Source organism: Hoplias malabaricus, chromosome Y (assembly GCF_029633855.1).
Source record: "Hoplias malabaricus isolate fHopMal1 chromosome Y, fHopMal1.hap1, whole genome shotgun sequence".
Taxonomy (NCBI): Eukaryota; Metazoa; Chordata; class Actinopteri; order Characiformes; family Erythrinidae; genus Hoplias; species Hoplias malabaricus.
This window is the reverse complement of record NC_089820.1, coordinates 51,135,597-51,157,703: the sequence shown is the minus strand read 5'-3', so window position 1 is coordinate 51,157,703 and position 22,107 is coordinate 51,135,597. Positions and strand designations below refer to the sequence as shown.

The 22,107-nt window shown below is 39.1% G+C and overlaps 2 protein-coding genes across 6 annotated transcripts in view; one reads left to right on the top strand and one right to left on the bottom strand.

Annotated features, from left to right (window-relative positions):
* Nucleotides 1–1,258: 1,258 nt before the first annotated feature.
* LOC136677757 (acidic leucine-rich nuclear phosphoprotein 32 family member A) lies at nucleotides 1,259–9,485 on the top strand. Of its 3 annotated transcripts, none has more exons than XM_066655369.1 (8): nucleotides 1,259–1,641; nucleotides 3,373–3,458; nucleotides 6,481–6,630; nucleotides 6,717–6,839; nucleotides 7,478–7,676; nucleotides 7,812–7,927; nucleotides 8,076–8,130; nucleotides 8,352–9,449. In XM_066655369.1, exons 2-8 carry the CDS (start codon nucleotides 3,405–3,407, stop codon nucleotides 8,417–8,419), a joined length of 765 nt encoding a protein of 254 aa, XP_066511466.1. In that variant the 5' UTR covers nucleotides 1,259–1,641; nucleotides 3,373–3,404; the 3' UTR covers nucleotides 8,420–9,449. The 3 variants fall into 3 exon arrangements, with proteins under 3 accessions (XP_066511466.1, XP_066511465.1, XP_066511467.1); XM_066655368.1 differs by having other exon boundaries at nucleotides 1,259–1,645; nucleotides 8,352–9,448; XM_066655370.1 differs by lacking the exon at nucleotides 1,259–1,641 and having other exon boundaries at nucleotides 2,971–3,458; nucleotides 8,355–9,485.
* Nucleotides 9,486–11,138: 1,653 nt separating this feature from the next.
* Nucleotides 11,139–22,107, bottom strand: part of LOC136677756 (coronin-2B) — a 49,644-nt gene continuing 38,675 nt past the window's right edge. For all 3 annotated transcript variants that reach the window (XM_066655365.1, XM_066655367.1, XM_066655366.1), the window contains 10 exons: nucleotides 21,012–21,128; nucleotides 19,687–19,836; nucleotides 19,246–19,410; nucleotides 17,484–17,600; nucleotides 16,884–16,988; nucleotides 16,235–16,331; nucleotides 15,927–16,039; nucleotides 14,369–14,459; nucleotides 13,337–13,476; nucleotides 11,139–12,985 (listed from right to left, as the gene is read on the bottom strand). In XM_066655365.1, coding sequence (XP_066511462.1) covers nucleotides 12,824–12,985; nucleotides 13,337–13,476; nucleotides 14,369–14,459; nucleotides 15,927–16,039; nucleotides 16,235–16,331; nucleotides 16,884–16,988; nucleotides 17,484–17,600; nucleotides 19,246–19,410; nucleotides 19,687–19,836; nucleotides 21,012–21,128 — 1,257 coding nt within the window. In that variant the 3' untranslated portion in view covers nucleotides 11,139–12,823. The remainder of the gene's footprint in view (nucleotides 12,986–13,336; nucleotides 13,477–14,368; nucleotides 14,460–15,926; nucleotides 16,040–16,234; nucleotides 16,332–16,883; nucleotides 16,989–17,483; nucleotides 17,601–19,245; nucleotides 19,411–19,686; nucleotides 19,837–21,011; nucleotides 21,129–22,107) is intronic.

Sequence of the window (22,107 nt, the reverse complement as noted above, 5' to 3'; positions counted from 1 at the left end):
TAAATAAAATCAAATCATCATAGCAATGTTCCAGGCTGTTTCAACTGAACACCAGAACATTCAAACCCACTGAAGCTGAGCATGTTTGGACCAGGTCGATACTTGGGATGTGACACCTCCAAGGAAATCTTGGGTGGCTGCTGGAAGTGGTGTTGTTGGATCAACAGGGGGCGCTATCCCCAACAATGTACTTTCTAACCAGTGGTGACAACATCTTGGCAAGCCATGGTGACTCTTTATCGTTCTCGTTCTGCCGGGGGGTGGCAAGGGCTTCCCAGCCTTTATTTATTTATTTATTTATTTAAATCTTATCCCTTCTTCAGGAGGTCCTCCACAGCTGAATGTGATTTTTCGTGACTCTCTTTAACTGACTCTCAGTGAGAAGAAGGGGTTGAGGAAAATCCCATCTTAATTCCAAGATGTTCGTTTTTATAAACGGCGCCATCTAGTGACGATGCTGTGTAATGCACTACCGGAAGTGTTATATAACCACAACACACGAATCATCCGCGTAAACTCCCCTTTCACTGCAAATAATCTTCATATGTTCAGGACTATTTTATGTGGGTATTCAAGGAAAGAATATCACGTATATAATACCGGTGTTCCCAAATGCATTATTCCATGAGAACTAACAAACGCATTATAAATTTGGAGTCTCTTGAATCCCCTGTAAGCAGTAGTTTGTTTGTAATGAAGACATCTGCATTTCATATTTTCATACTGACATTTCACTGTAATGGGGTTCACAAATGTCCACGGCACAGATTCTTTGCATTACCAGTACCAGCATATGGTACAGGCCATAAGACTGCACTGGCTGAATCACTGTCATGGTTTTAGGGGGGGGACACGTCATTATGTTATGCTTCGCATCATTTTCTACGCGTTTGCACATACAGATGTTGCGTAGGTGCTCTCTGAGCATAGCTGCTAGTGGTGGGCTGGGCAGTCAGACGTGTTTTATGTGTGACAAACGACGTTTGTCATTATCAAAATGGTCCCGTTTCCGTGGCCAAAAGGGGGTGGGGTGGGGTGTGGGGGTGGCATTCCTTTATTTCGAATTAAACATTCACACATACACACTCATTCTATATCCACATTATTCTCGATGACGTTAAGTGTCCTGTTCGAAAAGAGAGTTTTTCGCGTTGCGTAGCCCCTTTGCGCATAGCGCGCACGCAGATTGCAAAGCCCACAGCCGCAGCACCGCTGCAAGCAAAGGGCGCTCACACAAGGCGTGAGACACACACACAAGCGCGCGCACGCACACACACACACACACCCAGAGGACAAATGGTCTCCACTAATGCGCCAAGTGCGCACCAAAGAGCTCGGGCTTGAGCCTGCTTGCGCGGGTTGGAACGAATAGCCACGTCGAGAGAAGACGACGTCTGTATTTTTTTTTCTGCTTTGCTTTCACGGGCAAAGAAAGAAACCCAAAATGGGGCTGGTATGAACTGAGCTCGAGCAACATGCCAAACAACAACAAAAACATGATAAAAACGGCACGAGTCGCCAGTGAAATGCGCTCTCTCAGTCGCTGCGCTTGTGAAAGCGAGCATGCGCCACGCATTCGCTCTACCGTGCTTTCTTTCTTTCTAACGGGTAGAGGAGCGACACACAGAAATCACCACAAGTGTAGGTAAAGTCTGCTACTTTTTGCTCCTTTTAAGCATCAATAAATGCTATTATGGTTGTTTCAATGCGTTGTGGTTTGTGGACAAGATGGCGCCGAGCAGTCAGGTGACCTTGTGTGAGTGTGTTGTTTGGGTGTGTGTGTGTTTGTCCTTGTCTTGCTAGCGTTGTGAGGACCAAACGTCCTCACAATCATAAGACATGGGGTCGTCTTCGTTTGACGATGTGGTATTTTTAGCACACGTTCATCGGTTTTTGAAAATCTTTTTTTAAACAAACAAATGTCTTTTGGTTGCTGAGATTAAGATCGGACTTGTGTTTAGATGTAGGTTAGAGGCCATATTCCTATACAGACGCCCGGAGGTCCTCTGAAGTATAGTGAAACAAGATTTTGTGTGTGTGCGTGTACGTTTTCCCCCTCCTTGCGGAAGTGAAGGGCTCCCCAATGAAAGCCCATTGGCTGGTTTGAACTGTGTACTGCGCGACGTCGGCTCTTGGTTGGAGCGCGCGATGTGGCAGTCAAGCGCATGTGACAAACTTGTTTTTTAAGACGACGAAGTGAGGGACTGAAGTCTCGCCAAGTGCCGTAGTGCCACCGAGACCTCATAAACACCAATAATCTTAATAAGCAGACATATTTAATAGTGAAACACTATGTAATTAACATTTTGTTTTTTATTTAACAGCTCTTTTTTTTTAATTAATGCAACTCAGATCTACAAAATGCGATTCTTTATTAAAAGCGACTCTAAAAAAAACACTTTAATTATTAGATGGTTCTTATCTACATCAAGCTCCTTGTTTATAACTTTTTCAAGAAACAAACGTGGTACAATTAAGTGATTAAAACTACATTTGCCACAAGAAAGACGACCCTTTTTGTCATGCATGCTGGCTTGGAATTATTTCTGGTTGTGTTGACACAGTGGCGGTTAACGCCACGAGGATTTTATCATTTCGGGAATGTTAGACTACTTTCACATAGGTAAAAGCACCGTCCTGTTGCCAGTTTTGGTTTTATAGCACTTTACACAGCACGTAGCTCCGAAGAGCTCAGAAATGAGATCTGACATACATTAGTTTAATAAAACAGGCAGATTACAATGTTGCAGATCGTGTGCATGTATGTTTTCCCGGTGGAAGGGTTGATTTAGTCCATTTAATTATTACAATGGACCAAATAATCCATGTAGTTGGCCTGTAGACTAACACTTCTTTTTCCTTGCGTGAAATACACTTAGGGTAAGTTGTTTTGAATCAGTTAACCCGGTTTGGTAAATGTCTGTATGCTCACATGACGCTGCATTTATCTATTGTTTGCAAATTGATATTTAGGTCTCACTGCTGGTGGTGTTTACCCTCACAGCGGCTGTGTTGCATACGGCTTCGGTCAGTTTTTAGTCTCTGGCGCCTTCCACACTTTGGGTGATTTTATCGCATAGATGTCACCCTAAAACAGCCTTAAAGAATCAGCCAAACTCTCCTTGTAACCCCACCCAATATCAAGTCTCCCGTTCATTGGTGGAGCAGCTTGTTCTAGGCACGTTCATATCTTATTGAGCGTCTTTCATTGGTCGGTGGTGACGACAATCCCACACCCAACTCCCACCTCCTGAGGCATCAAGTTTGGGAGACCAGGGCAGCTCTAGTTTGTAAAAGGGGCTATAGCTCAATGTGCAGCAGAGACTCCTAAGTCTAAGTGTGTTCTCTTTTTTATTTTAAAACAAATTACAGAAAAATTTAACCATTCACAATCCACACGCAAGATGGATATGAAGAAAAGAATTCATCTGGAGTTGCGAAACAGGACGCCGTCAGACGTAAGCACCTCTTTTTGCGTCTCTATGAGAAGCTGGAGGGTTTTAAGTGTATAACGTTGTTGAATGTGCATGCGACAAGTTTTGATGCCTTTAATCAAAAGTTTGACGGTGACGAGGGGCTTCGGATGATTAACGTGCAGCCCGTTGTGTTTACATGCGGAGTTTCGCGGTTTCGTCGCTCAACTTTTTTTCCGATAGGGTTTGATTAATCGATGCCCTGCTAACTGTAACAGTACTAACACGCGTTATGCAGCTCGAGTATAAACAAGGAAAGAGGGAGCGCGAAAGAAAGCGCATGAGAAGCCATATTTGTAACTTTGTAGTCCTGAACGCGCCCTTTTTCCTTTGCATCTCTTCGGCGATATACACAACACAATGCCGCTTCAAATCAAGCCTGAGGTTTATTCCTGTCTAAATTTAACGTTACAGCAAGGCTTAGGGTAAGGGCCTAACCTTCACTTGTGGGGCGAATTTGAATCTCTTGTACAGACATTTGAGCGAACGTTTTAACTAACAAGTTTGTTCATTCTTTTAATATTTTCAGTGCTGTCGAGTATTACAATTAAAACGAATCCGAACGGTCGTGTCTAACAGGGCTCAACACCCATACATATTTTTTTTCGACTATAGTGATGTGTAGGGTACGACCACGCTTTTCTGTTTCCAGTGCCGTTGACTATCCAGTTGCGTAAAAGGCGCCCAAACGCAATTAAAACTGCATTATGTCGACGACACGCGTAAAGCACACAAAACAAGGGAAGAGCAACACTCGAATCACATTTAAATGGTCGACTTTTTCGGTGACTCCTAAGCCAACTCCATTTCGAGATATGTTCTCAGATTAGTCCGATAACACTCGCCAAAGTCCCTGACATTGCCTTCCTACGTTTCCAAAAACAGCGCGTCCGCGCAGTAATGTAGCTAGATAAACTGTAAGGGTCGGCATTTCACTGCATTTTCCCCAAGCACACCGGGTCTGAGGCTGAAACCAATAAGGAATAAGCCGTGTCTGTGTTTGAGACGCGTGGCTGGTTTTATTTACTCGGTGTTTTATACGGAACGCTCACTCGCTCTACCACTCGAAGCAGAGCTGTTCTACTTCACATATCTAGGACAAGCCGCCATTTTAACCAGCAACAAAGGCGCACGACATTTAACCGAGGCGTTTACCCGTGACTGCGTACGAGCCGAATCGTTTAAGCCACTGTGGACCTGGGGAAAAAAAACAAAGCAGTTTGTTTTCCGAAGTCCGCTAAACTGGGTGCTGGTAAACCCCGCGATCCCGGTTTGATAACATTAGCACCGATGATACCTGCCCCTCCTACTCCACTCTCCGTGCACCCAGCACAATGTAATGCAATACAGCTCGACCAACTCGTAACCTGGCCCATGTTTACGAACCCCTCTTTTTTTCTACTCGCGTTCCTCCTTTCGTTGTTGATTTTAAAACAGTCCGCAGCTTGAAGCGAAGCCGCGCCGCTTGTTGCGGAGTCAGCCATTTTGTTTCTGTTGTTGGGGGTGAAAGCAGCGGGAGTCGAAGTGTGGATCTCGGTTTAACGCTCACTGGTCGTTTAAACGTGGAATGTGGAAGTCCGCTCTCGCCAGTAAAATAAGCAAATGAATAGATAGGTCTACGTCTTCTTTACAAAAGTACGCCAAACTTTAACTCAACAGGCCTGCCTCCAAGTAACTTTCGTGACTTTCTCTAAAACAAAATCGTCTCGGATGACATGGTGTCCCAGAATAATGACAAATGTATTGAAAATCTTGACGTAATATCTAAATAACGACGAATGTATCGCTAGTAGTTATTTTGACCTGGGAGTTCAGGACAGTTACAGGTTGTGAGATGCTCTTCTGAAATAATTATTTAAATTTAAGAAAGCATGTAGCCTATTTTCAGAAAAGTCATTATTTCACTGCCATACGTCAGTTTTTTTGGGTCATCGTTATTTTTAAAGGAATATATTGCATAAATGGGTAACTTTGTTGCAAACGGTGCAGATGTTAGTGGTGGCTTCCCCAACATAACCACACTGAGAAAGTCTTTTGTTGTGTTTGTTTTGGCTACAAGTTAAAGCTGTCAAATACTATTAAGAAGAAAGAAATATATTTAAAATCTTATTTGCATTTTAATTTCCACCCATAAATCATCAGCAAATGGCTTCAGTTACAAAATAAAGGTAACAAGTTTTGTAATATAGGGGTCATTTTTTGGTTCTTTAAAGTGTCACTTTGAACTTTGGTCTCGTAGAGGTGTAACAACACAGTGGAACAATTTGACATGTAAAGAGCTGTTTCAGCATTTAAAGAGTTCTTTGAAATAGCTGTATTTTATATAAACATGCTACTTCAATAAAGGAACCATACATATATAAATAATTTGTGTGTGTGTTCTGTTTTGAATCCCTGTTTTGCACCCAGTAATTCAGGGTAGGCTCCGGACCCACCGCGACCCTGAACTTCATAAGCGGTTGCAGATGATGAATGGATGAATGAATGTTCTGTTTTAAGACTTAAGCAGTGCTATCCTGTTAATGGAATTTGGCTCATAAGCACAAACTCATGGCTTTTCTCATTAAATGCCCTCAAAAGATGACTTGAGTTAACTTTACAACTTTTAAAATTCTTATGGTAATAACCAATTCTCTGTGAAGGTGGCTTTATAAGAAAGAATGAAAAAATTGTGATCCATTCTTAATGAAATATTGAGAAGAAACGGCTGTAAAGGTGCCCCCTCTTGGTGTGACTTATGATATGCAGATACAGCACTTGCTGCCATTCAAGCAAGCTACACTCTGAGTCAAAAGCTGGTAACAGCAGTGATGTGGCTCAATTTAAGCTTGCAACATGAACCCAGTGATAGTCCATGCAAAGCACCTCCTGCCTTATAGGGAGCTGCAGTGATGGAAACTGGTACAAATGCTAAGAAGCAGAGCTCAATTTCAAACAATCACATGATTTAATTTAATTTATTTCATATTTCACTTATTTCCCATGTGTTTGTTTTATTTTTTCCTAGGTGAAAGAGCTTGTGCTTGACAACTGTCGGTCAAATGAAGGCAAAATTGAAGGCCTTACAGATGAGTTTGAGGAACTGGAATTTTTAAGCACAATCAATGTAGGCTTAACATCAGTTGCCAACTTACCGAAGCTCAACAAACTTAAAAAGGTAAGAATATTGTTTTCTCAGAGTTCATAACCTCGTGTTATAGTTAAAACGTTTTCAAATAAATAAACATATCTTATATGCTATAGCTGGAGCTCAGTGATAACAGAATCTCAGGAGGTTTGGAGGTCCTGGCAGAGAAATGTCCCAACCTTACCCATCTGAACCTCAGTGGCAACAAAATCAAAGACCTCAGCACGATTGAACCCCTGGTGAGTATTAAGGGTATGAAGGTGATGTGCTGTTATGGAAACCAAAAATAATAGGCACTGGAATGGGGATTCATAGCTACCATCTGACGCTACAGGTCACTTCACAAGCTATGCCAAAAAAACAAAGATTAGCTGTAGAAGTCGACAGTACCTGCTTTCTTCTTGTACCTCCCCATTGAATGTGGTCGTTAGACCCATGTCCTTGGTAGCTTTCTTTCTAGGGTATGCTGAGAGAACCTGTTTGAGAATCTTTAACATAGAGTTGAGATAGAATGTGTAGCACAAGTTTTTAAGTATTGAAATGTGAAAAATTAGTAATGTACATAGAGCAATAGATCATAAGTGAAACTTTGGTGACTTGGATAATCCAGAGCAAAAATTTTGTGCAGTTAAATCATTTTTCATCGTTCATTTGGTAACAATTTAATCTTTCACCACTACATAGCTGTGAATGAATTTATAAAACTAATATTCACAATTCACTTAAAGTGGGGATCAAATTATTAAATTCAATTGAACAAAAATAGATACAGAACATTAAGATGTTTGTTTTTGAATTTTGAAAATATTGAATGAAATATGTAAGAATACCCTTCATTTAATAGTTACTAATGCTTTTTTTTTTTTTTTTTTAACAGAAAAAATTGGAAAGCCTCAAAAGTTTAGACTTATTCAACTGTGAGGTGACAAACCTGAATGACTACAGAGAAAATGTCTTTAAGCTGCTGCCTCAGTTGACATACCTTGACGGCTATGACAAAGAGGATAAAGAGGCACCTGACTCTGATACAGAGGCCTATGTTGAGGGACTGGATGATGAAGATGATGACGACGATGGTATTGTTTTTACTCAATATTAAACATTTAAGTCTAATATGCATGTTTATGTTGTCCAGAGATTTATGCCAAATTAATTTTTGAATAATTGAATGAATATGAATTCCCGAACCTGGTTCATATTTGTGCCTGTAGAAGTAGAAGAGGAAGAATATGATGAAGATGCTGCCCCTGGAGATGAAGATGAAGAAGGTGAAGATGAGGATGAGGAGGAAGGAGAAGAGGAAGAGGAAGATGATGTCAGTGGAGAGGTGATTTTGAATATTCATCCAGCTTGCAAGAAATCCGGAAATGGCGTCTATGAAGTCATAGTGTTTCAAAAGAACGAGGGAGCTGTGAAGTTGCTAATTGGAACTTAATCTAATGTATTTTATCTCACTAAAATTTCTCATGTTTTAGGAAGAGGAGGAGGAAGATGTAAATGACGGAGAAGTTGATGATGAGGACGATTATGGTAAGTGAATGGGCAATTTATTATATATATATATATATATATATATATATATATATATATAATTTGTTTTTATTATTTTTTTTTTTTGTTTCAAATATTATTTTTCACATTGGAAAACAACTTGAAATGTGATATCTTGAATGTTTTAAAATATAATTGGATGTGTAAATGGATAGAAAATTTGCATATTTACTTTTTGGATTTATTTATTTTCCCTCCAGAAGAAGAGAGGGGTCAGAAGAGGAAAAGGGAGTTGGACGAAGAAGGAGAGGATGAGGATGATGACTGAACATGCACTCTTGGGTCCCCCTTTTGTGATCTGACTGTTTTAACCCTCTATTTCTATGTCCTAATGTTGTTTTGCGGTGGTATAGGGAAGTATGCAAATGGTAGGGGTGGGTTAGTAAACGGACAAGGACAGTTTATTTTTTTTTTATTATTATTTTTTTTTTAAACTTTACGTTTGATCCCCTTCATTTTCTCAAACCTCTACAGATGGCTGGCAACACAGTAGTGGAAAAATTTCCTATTGTCAGAAATACCATGAGTTTGCTCTTTGTAATTTTTATTTTCTCTTTACTGGTGATGCCTAAATGCTTATACAGTTTGCTGGGTATGACGTATGTATTTAAAAGACAAAAAATACCAAAAACCTTTTAAAACAGCATGTCTGGCTCTATTTTAAAAGTTGACTACTGGATTTCAAGAGCGAACATTTTCTTACCCACTTTTTTATCACATCTTTTTATTTGTGTACATTCATTGCGTCTCTTTAATATCGTTGTCATCATGTGGCGTGATGTTCAGGCTTGGAGGAGATAGTGTAGAATCCACTTGAACATGCACAGTACAACCTCTAAATGTGATTTATATTTTTATTTTATTTTTGTTTCAATGTTTAGAGCTGAATGTCTGCCCTTGTCAAATGACTCCTAAACCCTTTCTCCTCCTTGCGTGGGTAGTTCAGAGGTTTTCGTGTTCTTTGTAAATAATGACCAAATATATTTTTTTCTATTTCCCTTTGATAATGGCAGACATTTTCACAAATAATCTCAGTTGTAACCATTAACTGTAATAAAATGAATGAAAACACATGCAGCTGTAACGTAATTTTGGGAATCAGTTATCAGAGAAATATATACTGATTTCATGTTCACAGTGGAACACCTGAGCATGTGACTTATCTTCTTAGGTCATTGGTTGGCAAGTTATTGGGTGTATGGTCTCATCACTGAAATTCTAGATGTCCATCACATTTACTTATTGAAATTGTAATTGTAAGCTCAGGGAAAGGAAAAAAAAATAGCTTGTATTTTTTATTTATTATTATTATAATTTTTTTTGATGCCCTTTTTTGTGTCTGAATATTTTTGTAAATATTCAGAAATCTTATTGAAATAATTATTTAAGCGCAAGACATTCTGAGCTGTATTTGGTGGTTCTAAATTCTTTTTATTTCTTGTTTTTAAATTATTAAAATCAGAGACATTTAGATGTGACTGAGAAAAAAATCAGCATTTTTGTTGGAAGTGAACTTTTTCAAGGTGCCCTTCAGAAAGTGTTCCTGAATACTTCACAAGCAGTGGGTCACCAGGAGTGTTGCATGCTATTATTATTATTATTTTCAGAATTAGAATTATTTCAGGACTCTCCTCCTGTCTGCCATCCAAGTCCAGTGCTTCAAACAGTTTGCATTTTACACTCATATTCCACACTGTTCTTTCTGCTATTAAATCATGTCAAACGTGTGGCTAGTATATGGCATTCAGTTGAGAAGGATAATGACCCAAAGGGCTCTGTATAAATCAGGAATCATTCTGCTGTACAGCCACACTCTGATGCAGCAAGATACTGATGTCACCAAGAGGAGAATCTGGGGATTACATGAAGGAAATTCCATGTTTGCCTGTTTTTCCAAACTAACAAAACATGCAGGATTTATGACACTTAAAACATGACAAGATATGCCTTTAACAGGTACATTATAACAAGGTTTAACTTTTAAATGGTGGCTTGAAATGTTCTTGCCATCTCACCCAATCAGATCAAAGGGGTGCAGAAATGTTTCAGGAAAGTTTTTCGGACATTGGATGTTTTCATTATTTTCCCCTAAAATGGTATTCAAGTTAGATGTGAGGGGCAGTAAAACAACCCAGGGATTGGATGTACAGGAAAGTATAATTAAATGATAAATTATTACAAAGTCAATGTGAAGAACTAATCCACCTCCTGCAAAATTGCACATTGTATTTACACTTTAAATGACCATTGGTGCGGTATTCCGTCCCCACGTACCTCATCCTTTCATCTAAGGGAACATGAAACTTCCTCAGGTGTGCTGATAAGACTGATGTACTCCGTACTTACGTTTACTCAGAAAACAGCACCTTTGCTTGAGTGTTATAGGCATATGCTAAAGTTTAAAATAAACAACTCAAAAGTGTTTAAATGAGTTTTATGAGACAAATTATAGATCTTCACCTCCATCATTGCTGCTTAATCCATTTCAGGGTTGTGGTAAACTATAAAGGTTGAATAATTCAGTTTAAACAGCACAAAGCGTGCAATCAATGCACAGTCCTAAGCCATCTTGTTTTCTGGTTCTTCAGATGTGAACTGGGCCATAAAGGCCAAAATTATCTGCACAGTTTAAAGCTGAAACAGCATCACACACTGAGAAAAACATCTGCAGAATCTTTTAAGTGTTCACTTTAATTCTAGTTGCTTCTGAAGTCAGGCCTGCTATTTACTAACAAAATAAAGACTTGGATAGATCTTTTCTTGCAATGCATCATAAGCAGGAATATGATCAGAAGAAATCATTAAAGCAACTGAAATAATGTTGAGGGTTCCTTATTACTTACATTAGTTTACTTAAATATCATGTAAGACTTGTTATGATAAACTTATCTAGGACAATTTATGTAACTCACTCCAATGAAGTATTTCCGACATGAGCCAAAGTCCAATGTCTTTTAAAGAAACTTCCTACTAGCATTAGGCTACAGAAACACCCCAAATACTGGGTAAAGGATTGCTTAACCACCTAATTTCTGTCAAGTGTTGCACATCGAATGATTAGAATGAAAATGGCAATACTCTTAATCCTAATGATAAAGTCACATTTATCTCACTATTAAGAACAATCTCCTTTTTCCATTCAGATATTTGTTTGGACCCCCAAACACTTTTATTACTGCATTTTTCATAACTGCGATTAACTGGGGGAGGTTTGTACAACTCGTGTTTCAGATTAGATAGTGTTAATGTGCATCATTAGAAGGTGATTACACTCTAAGACTTTGTACAAAAATGGCAATGTTATCCAAGGTTTCTACATGGTGTCCACAGTGTTTTTTATATGAACTTGGCACTGTGTATATAATCACGGACATAATATAATCTTGAACCATCCAGTTTATCATTTCAGTTAAAGACACAATAAGTCAGTTCTTGTGTTGGCATCTGAATTGCTCCTTGGTTGTAAAAACAGAACTGGAAGTGATTTTGATGGTAACACAGGAGATGCTATATTTTCAGCCTGTTCATGATCATACACCTATTAGATATTCATGTACAATGTCACAGACTTACTGACACATGTTTTCACCTACCCTAGATGTAGCTGATCAGCCAAGACATGTCTTGTTAAACAAATAGCCCCCAAACGTTTGTCAAACTGCTTAACCCACCCTGGTGTTAATTAAGGATTTGTTCAGACTTGTCAGTGATGTTTTGGGCACAGAAGAGCTTAACATGGAATACCAAAATCAAATGCTTAAAAACCTCAATGTACGGCTGAATCCTATGGGCCTCTATTTTAGACATATATTGAATATGGTGAAATAAACTAAATAAGTTTGTTTTGAACACTAACAATATTTTGGTTGATCAGCTACATCAAGCGGAACATTGTGTAAAACAGATTTTTCTCTGAAACACTTCTTTAAAATATAGTGACAAAAAAACAAGATGGCTGATGTGAGTTTATAAGACATATTTGGTTGACTAGCTATTGATCTCTATCTTTACATCCAGGGTTATAAACATGAGATGAGTGCCATTATTGCGAATAAGTAATTGAAGAAAACACACAACAAAATAAATAATTACAATTATAAATTCATAAAAAACATAAAACATTAATGATAATACAGTTAATGGCTTGTACCAAAATCATCATTCAAAGCCACTCCCATACAGCCCTGCGAGTCTGGCAGGCAAAACATCCAGTATAGAGAGGAAACAGGGCCTGGAAAACAGCATGTGAAAGTGTGAGGATACAATTAATAGAGAATTAATAAACTAAAATAGAAAGAAGCCCTGCATATATATTATACATAACATCATGTTCCTTTAAACTACTTTCCCTGTGTACTGTGTATACGCGTTAGCCTTGTATCCATTGTGCTGGTCAAACACCAGTCAACATAGGCCATATGTGTGAGGACATTTCGTGAGGTGGTGACCAATGCCTCAACAGAGTCTCTTTTGCTGACATGGCTTTAAAGGCATCAAGACTTGGAGTTAGTGTGAGACACTGCTCGGTGGGAGACAAATGTTCAGCATTGTGGGATTGAGTGAGGGCTACCAGGATGTAGAAGAGGCTGGCCATGTGGAAATTCAGCAGTCCTGGATTCTGAGGGTCTGATGTGAGTTATTCTATCAGAAGATTCAGTGGCCTGCCTCCAGGTCACATGCTGTTGTCATTGTTGTTGTTGCGGTTATTGATGTTTGGACTGTTTCTCAGGTTATTGAGCTCCAGCTCCAGCTGCCGGATTTTAATGTCCTTCTGACTTAGCTCGTCTTTCAGCCGCCGTAGCTCATCCTGCTGCCTAAAGAACATCCGCAAGAGCTGGAGAGTGCAATTTACTGAGTATTAGTACACAAGTGTTCCACCCAAAATATATCAATGTATTTTATTTGATAGTTATGGTCTGCAATGTTTGTACTAGACTTGCATGAAACCAAGAAATCTCACCATAGACATTATTGGAGCAGAGCTTTAGGGGTGAGTACACATCATCAAAAGAAATATATCATAATTACATTTTTTGCAGTTTGGTTGCACTGTTCTTTTAAGGGGTAAACAACAAAAAGCTATATATAGAGCACACCCACACACTGCTTTTTAGCACACTGCCATAACGCTTCATTACAGGATTGTAAAAAGTCCTATTAATTCCATGCAAGCAGAGAGTATCACCTCATTCTCCGTGCGGGGAGGCACATTTTCCAGCAGGTCAATCCCATTCACCACCACACTCTTCTTCTCCTTTACTGGGGCCTTGAACACCAGCTTACTGGGCCTACTGTAGCCCTCCTTCAAAGACATTAGTACTGGTCCTGGAGCCAGACATCCACATCATCATGTGTAATTTCACAGAATGGAAAAATATATATTCTAGACATTCTTCTAACTGCATGACTAAATGTAATATTTTATCATTTTAAGCTGCAAGTGATCTCAAGCAGATTTGCATTTTTTGGGTCACTGACACTTTATAAAGGATTGCTATTTGAACATTCTCTGAATTTACTTTTCTCCAGTTTTATAAACGGAAGCTTCTAGTACTTGTTAGCTAAACAGTTAGGGCTAAACATACCCAGACAAAATTACATTAGGAGTGATAAATTTTAAATTTTGGACAATTCTGAACAATGTCAGTCTTCTGAACATGTATTAAAACTAGTCCTGGACTAAATTGCAGGGCAAATTACGAATCATAATAACAATTAGGTGTAGCAATATCTACAACACAACACAATGTCTACAACACAAATGTAATCATTGCATCAATCCATCCATCCATTATCTGTAACCGCTTATCCAATTCAGGGTCGCGGTGGGTCCAGAGCCTACCTGGAATCATTGGGCGCAAGGCAGGAATACACCCTGGAGGGGGCGCCAGTCCTTCACAGGGCAACACACACATTCATTCACACACTCACACCTACAGTCACTTTTGAGTCGCCAATCCACCTACCAACGTGTGTTTTTGGACTATGGGAGGAAACCCGAGCACCCGGAGGAAACCCTATTATTTAATATTAAAACCATTAACTATTGACCAGTGACACTGTGTGTCTTATGTCTGTAAGTCACAGTGACACTGTGTGTGATTTCCCCATCCAGCAGAAAGATGACACAGGATTGTTATCTCTAGTTATCCTGTGCCACACAGAAGTCATGCAGGGAGCTACTTTGAAAATATTTGTAAAAGCAAGAGAGCTTCACCTCGATTAGTGCCACTGAGCCACTCATCTGCAGAGAGAGCAGGTTCTGTTCCTGGAGTCATGGGGTAGATGTCCTCCTGATACGTCTCAGACTGTGAACAGAACATACTCGCTTAAAACATGCCCGTAATGCCTTATTAATTTTCACTTAGTGCACAGTTCAATTGCTCAGCATGTGAGAATAGATTAATATCACTAAACAATTCCATCTTCAGGGAATGCTTCAGTTTCTCTCAGATCTATTGATTTTTCAGAGGGAAGGTCATGGTGCAATGACACATAGCTAGGTGCTAAAATGCTATGATTTTTCTTCTAGTGCAGAGGATGTGATGAGACCTAAAGGGGACACATTTCAGCACAGTTGGTAGGCTATATTTATTCCTATCTGCCTCTAGACCCTTATGGTGATGAGACAGGCTACCACTCCCTTATGAATGTGTTTGTGTGTGAAATGAGCTTTACCCTAACATTAGCATCTCTGCATTTGTAATGATCAGAGACTGAGACAGGCTTTCTGAGTCAGAGTAATTACATAGCTAGCGTTTATTCCCTGTGCTAATACAAACAGGCCTAGCATAGCAGTCACAATGCCAGCCCAGTATGAACCTATGAGGCCTCAGGCAAATACGCTGTAACCACATGTATAGAAGAGAGAATTTAATCTGATATAGCAAGGGAAAGGCCATGTAAAGGTAAATTGTATATATGATTCGCCATGTTGACATGAGTATTACTTCTAGCAGTCCCAGTTGAATTATAGCTTAATCATGTTTGATCTGTACACTGTCAGTTAAAAGTTAGTGTTCAGGTAGAAACTGTGTCCAAGTGTGTACCTTTATAAATTTTAATATGGGATATTGGGCTTATTTTTAACCTTTTCATAACAAATTATTTTTAAAAGCCTGGAATCAATGTAACTTAATAAATATAACTGCAATTCAATATGACACAGTATTGAAAACATAGCCTTAATAGTGCCTCCACAGTTACAATTTAGTATATTTTCTGGGAGTAGCTAGGGCCAATGAATCCAAGTTGGACTCATTCTTATTGGGAAATAAATATAGCATTATTGTACCAAACCAAACCAAACCTCATCCGCAATGTAGCAGAGTCATGTTAAAGGTCCTCCAATGTCCTTCAGGATCTAACCAATACTATTTGATAAGTACATCAGATAGATACACAGCTGCAAATGCTAGTTTCTTGGCCCCTTACACCATAGGCATATTATTATTGTTATTAAATTGTTCATATCATTTCTTCTTCATTCTAAGATATTGTGTACCAGCACTGTATAATTAATTTTTACATGGCCAATCATACATGAAAAATGTTCAGATTGTCAAAAAATAATACACTAATACTGACGAGTACGTAAGTGATTCTTACTTTGTTGCTAGGTGGGATATAAATTTGAGCACATCAATAAATATGTATAACGTTGTAAGGAGAATTTAAATGTTTGGCAAGTCCAAAACCTTAAAATACATAGTACATTTCTGTCTACAGTGTGGAAAGAATTGTTAATGTTAGTTAGTGGTTTGACATTTGCTCACCCTCCTTGGCACAATCATAGAGATGGGCTCTATCAGTCCTTTCAGTGTCACCAGCTTATAGAACCTAAAAACTTCACAAGTTCCAACATCTAACCCATGTTTGGGCATGACACCTAAAACACAAAACAAGAGAAAGTTACTGTGGTGTGCTACCTTACAGAAATAAGAACAGGGACATCAGTCTCTGCACTCACAAAACATTCCACTCTGTGTACTCTTTGTTATTGAAAGTTCTTTTTGGTCCACAGTAATACTGTCCAACACTGAGTCTGGTGGACGATCCAAAAAACCAAAGGATTTGAGCTTACCAAGTCCTTTCTGAGGGGCAGGAGACCTAAACTCCATCAGATACTGCAGATAGGGCTTCTCTGTAGTGACCTCATAGTAGCGGATGTTTCCATCTCCCTGAAATGAATTGTACCTGTTATTGTATTCACTTTTAGTCCTTTCATGACCAATTACATGTCTTTTGTTTTTCTAGGTGTGCAGGGAGTATATGACATAAAAAGAGAAATGTTCCTGACATTTTCTCAAGACATGCTTTATATTCCATTCTTAAATCCACCAAATAAACAGATATTGTGCAGCATGAAAATATAGAAATGCTGTGTTTCAATACATGTAAGTTCTTTAAATTAGAATGGATTTTAACAACTTTTCCTTCTTTATCAATCACATCCACATTATATTAATCATCCATATTTAATCACAGCACAGTAATGTGTTTTGTAGTCATGTATAATGCATCAGAATATCACTTTAGTGAGGCCTCATGCTAGTGGTGCATTGGAAAAAAGGAATTAAATAAAGTAACATAATTCAAATGTGTTCATAACTTCCACAGATAATAAAGATAATACACCAACACAAAGCAAATGAACTGAAAGGTAACACTATATCTGACACACTGTATATCTGAATCACTAAAATTTAATGTGTTACATGTTTACAGCTTACCTTGCCTGCCAGGTACAGCATATGTGTATCTGCATCATAGAAAGGGAACAGTAGTCCTGACAGACCATCTATCTCCTCCTCTATTATTGGCATGGACAGATCTTCCTGTGGAGCAGAGGTATTTAATGATAAAGAGTTTAGTTAGAAATTAACCACAAAAGCACTGTAATATAAAAAAATATGGTCACTGAACATATTAAGCATATAAATTAGAACCTCCTGTAATTTAAAAGATAAAGCTGACACCTAACCATTATATTTTGAGTAATTTAATGAGATTTAGAAAAAGGCAAAAGAATAATAATTGGACTAAACTAAAGAATAAAAATCAAGATTTTTTTTTTCTCTACTCTATTATAATTAAGCAAACAAATTTATTTGTGGCAACCCAACATTAAGGAAGAATATTCCTTTAGAAACAACAAAGGCTTCCAAAGGTGTGAAAACACTAGAGGACTGTTGACACAAAGGACTTAATGCATTTATAGTGTATCCTCTCAGCTTATTCTTAGTTCAGGGAATTTAACACACACACACACACACACACACACACACACACACACACACACACACACACGCCTGCCAGGGTGTGTCCCTCACCTGATCCCACAGTGCAATCTGTCTTGTGTTCCAGCGGGACACTCCAGTTGTCAGGAGGCGCTTCATGTTGCCCAGGAATACCACACGGTTCACCTTATGGTTCTTACAGTTTGCCTCCTGCCCAATACAGTAAACACATCTGAGGATGGAGGGACTGAGAAATGTCTGCCTTTAGATTCTGGATATTTTTTCAGTGCTGGTTTAGTCATAATTTATCACCATTTAGGCATACAATTTAATACGACATATAACGTTTACACATTAAGGGATACAGGCAGGGTAGCAGGGCTGCTAGACCTTCATTGTCACCGCGGGACTGAAAATATCCAGCCAACAGTGTCTTGTGGCAGCATTCTGTGTCCACTGATGAAGGTCTAGAGGATGGCCCACACAAACTGTGCAGCAATAGATAAGCTACTGTCTCTGACTTTACATCTACAAGGTGGACCAATGAGGTAGGAATGTCTCACAGAGTGGACAGTGAGTGGGCACAGTGTTTAAAAATTCCAGCAGCACCAACGTGTCTGATCCACCTGAACCAGCGCAACCTACATTAACAGACCACCACCGCGTCAGTGTCACTGCAGCACTGAGAATGATCCCCACCCAATTCATAGCTTCTCTGTGGTCGTTTTGTGGGGTCCTGACCATTGAAGAGCAGGTGAAATGGAGATAAGAAAGTTTGCAGAAAAACATGTTACTATAGTCTGTAATTGTAGGACTAAAAAGTGCTCCTGTGTTCAGTTTAGCTGGTAAAATGGACAATGAGTGTAGATACAAGATAGGTGTTTCTAAACTAGTGATCGTTCACTGCATATCTTTGTCAATTTGTGCTATCAAGCTTTATCCGTGTATTCCCTGTGTCTGCGTGGGTTTCCTCCCACAGTCCAAAAACACATGTTGGTAGGTGGGTTGGCGACTCAAAAGTGTGAGTGAATGTGTGAGTGTGTGTTGCCCTGTGAAGGACTGGCGCCCCCTCTAGGGTGTATTCCCGCCTTGCGCCCAATGATTCCATGTAGGCTCTGGAGCCACCGCGACCCTGAACTGGATAAGCTCTTACAGATAATGAATGAATGAATGATCTGTGTATTTTCAATAATAGCAAAAAACGTTAGCGTTAGCTAAAGCATTAGCTTTAACACAAACATACTATTACAAACTGCATACAGTCACTTTTTTACCAAGTTGTGATATTAATTTCCTGCAATGCCTCAGCTACAGTTTGAAAATGTTACCATCTAACAAACTGCACATCTTCCAGTTTGAGTAGATTATTCCTCTTTGAATGTAATCTCATGTGATCCCCTAACAGCACCTGCTATAACCAGTTATCCCACAGCGAGTGCTTCTGGCCCAGTATTCTTAGTATAGAGTCAGTCCAATGGATATTCATTCCAGTAGCGAAATGACCTATATGGGACACTAAATTATTAAAAGCTTGTGGTGACCTTTGGTGAAATGTGGAAGCAAGTCAGGACAGAGTCATTGGTTTTTGAAGCTGTTTGAAAAGACTAAAGTATAGTTCAAGTTTGGGACCATTTAACAGTTAGTCTAGTGTTTCTCTTTCCTCATACATAAAGCTCTGCTGGTACTGTGTGACAGGAGAATTTTGGGAGTGTAAACCATAATGACCTCGCTTGGGGTGAGATCTGTAGAGGCCTGTAGATACCAGAGACATAATGTAGCAAAAGTAAGAATTTTTTTTAGAATGGGTGTTACTCCTCCATGGCCGGTCAAGGTCGAAAAGGAGTAAGGTTATTACTTGTAACACTTGTCCAGAGCGAGGCTCAATGACTCGCAGCTTCTTGTCCTTGCAGCTGGTGGCCAACAGGCTTCCATCAGTGTTGAAGGACATGCAGAGGATAACATCTGTATGGCAGTCAATCATCTTCACTGGCTCTCCAATCTCCAGGTTCCATATCAAAATCTACATTGTAAAATGAAGACTAACATCAATGCTTACTTATAGAATGATTTTACTAAGATGAATATACATTAATTTTGAGTGGTCTGATGTAAAAATCATATTTTTTAAGCACCTGTTCAATGGCAATTGAAATAGTGTTTTTAATAGTATAATATTATGTTTATTTGTAGATACATGTATGACATCATTTAAATATGATAGTCCCTTTTTAATTAAAGGGAACACACTGCACAATAAACAACTAAATGATCTGTTGTAGTGAACGTTGTAATTTACCTTGTAGTCGTATCCAGCACTAAAGAGGATACCACTGGTGGTGGGATGCCATTCTATTAGCCCCACTCTCCTACTGTGACCGTACAACTCTAATATGGCTTCAGTCATATTCCTCCTCAAACCACCGTCTGGAATCTCCCATATCCGCACCTAACTCCCCCCGCCCCCCCCCCACACACACACACACAGATACACATTCAACACAGTAAGTCAGTGAGATCATGCTGGAAGAATCTGTGGCCACCCTGAGTCCAGAATAATGATAATTTATTCTAGTTCCTCAGCTTTGTGTGCACTAGCCCAACAGTGAAGAGGAATACAAAAGAAAAACAGCAAATATTCTATGCAGCTGATGCATTGGGATTTAAAGGATTACAGTGGTAATATGGAGAGCTTATCTTTTTTTCAGAGCGACTTTCCAAATATTACAAATATGACACACTAATACATGCACCCAGGATTTGTGACGGCGGACATGGCATGCTGCCAGCTGGTAAATGACATGGTTTCATATTATAATGTTTGGTCATGCAGTTTGTGTTAAAGATTTAATTGGAGTTTTTATTTTCATCTTTTAATCGGTCCTAAAATAACCTTTAGGAGATACAAAACCATACTTAATATTGATTAATCAGCTTCATATTTATGAATGTGGGCGGCACAGTGGTGCAGCAGGTAGTGTCGCAGTCACACAGCTCCAGGGACCTGGAGGTTGTGGGTTCGATTCCTGCTCCGGGTGACTGCCTGTGAGGAGTTTGGTGTGTTCTCCCTGTGTCTGCGTGGGTTTCCTCTGGGTGCTCCGGTTTCCTCCCACAGTCCAAAAACACACGTTGATAGGTGGATTGGTGCCTCAAAAGTGTCCGTAGGTGTGAGTGAATGTGTATGTGTGGCCCTGTGAAGGACTGGCGCCCCCTCCAGGGTGTGTTCCCACCTTGCGCCCAATGATTCCAGGTAGGCTCTGGACCCACCGCGACCCTGAACTGGATTAAGTGTTTACAGATAATGAACGAATAAATATTTATGAATGTTAAAAAAAAATCTTCTATTTAGGACCTTAGGGCACAAAATATCTAAATTAATTTTGATATTGTAATGATGATGAATTATTGTGAAGCCAGTGTCAGTGTGATTAAGATTATGTCACGGTTTTTGACTATTCCATATTTTCTGGAAAGTATACATTTCCCTGTCCTTTAGGAATGTTTCAGTTTATTTATACTATTGTTTTTGACTGATGACCATTTAAATTCACACTAGGTGACCTGGATATTTGTGAATGGTGGTAGTAAATGGATCTACATGGTGAGAGCTGTAATTTTACTCACAGAAGAGTCTTCAGAACAGGAAGCAATTATGTTTTCATGGAAAGGGTTCCACTTGATGTCCAGAACGTTGCCTTGGTGACCGCAGACCTTTGGGTGGTGTGGGTCGATGCGGCCGGCCTACGTAAGAGTAAAAGTCACTTTTCATTTGGTCTATGAACATGAACTTTCATCTCTCTCTCTCTCTCTTTCATCTCTATCATCTTTAAATGTTTAAATGTACACATTTGTTTCACAATAAGATATATAATAATCACAATCACAATAATAATCTGTCAGTTTATCGATTCAAAGCAAACTGCAGAAATAATAGTGCTTTAAATAACCAGTTCATTCTGATAGATTTTCTCTCTCTAAATTAGAATTACACAAGCCCAGAGATATCCGCTCCAGTGAAAGCAAGAACAGTGGCGTTTCTTCACTGCAATGCACTGTCATGTCCACAGAGTGGCGCTCCTCCACAGCGGTCAGAACCCCCTGATATCCTACAATGCCAGAATGTCGGTCATGATGCCATGAATGTTTGATGTCACTTAAGTCCATTGACCTCCTTCTGTGTTCCTCTGGGATTTGTAGTTTACATTGTGCATGAGTGGGTGCTGATGGAGCCTGTTATTAAAGAGTCTCCATCACAAACCTCTGTCATAAAAAACGCAGACCTGCTGCTGAGAGATAGAGAGGAAAATGGATTGTTGTAAGGTGATATAATAATTTAAAATAATTAATTCATACGCATATCAATGCATATTAACCTATGCCTATAACATATGCAAAGACCTGCATGCCATAATCAATAATGATTTGGTTCTTTAAGATAACTTTTATACTAAGATGCTTCTGAGAAACAGGGCCTAAAGTTTAATGGGAGGTTCCCAGACAGGGATCAGGCTTGGAGTATATCCTCCTTTCAATGGAAAATCACAAATCAAAATGCTGTGTGGTCCAGGACTAAGCTTAAAGCAAGTCTCCAGTTGCTACTGTCCTTCAACAGTCACACAATGTCAGGAAAACCATATTAGTTTTTTTAATGATTGTATATAATTGGCACAGATGTTGCTCTAGGGCATGTTTTATAGACTTTCACAGATTAATATTGAAA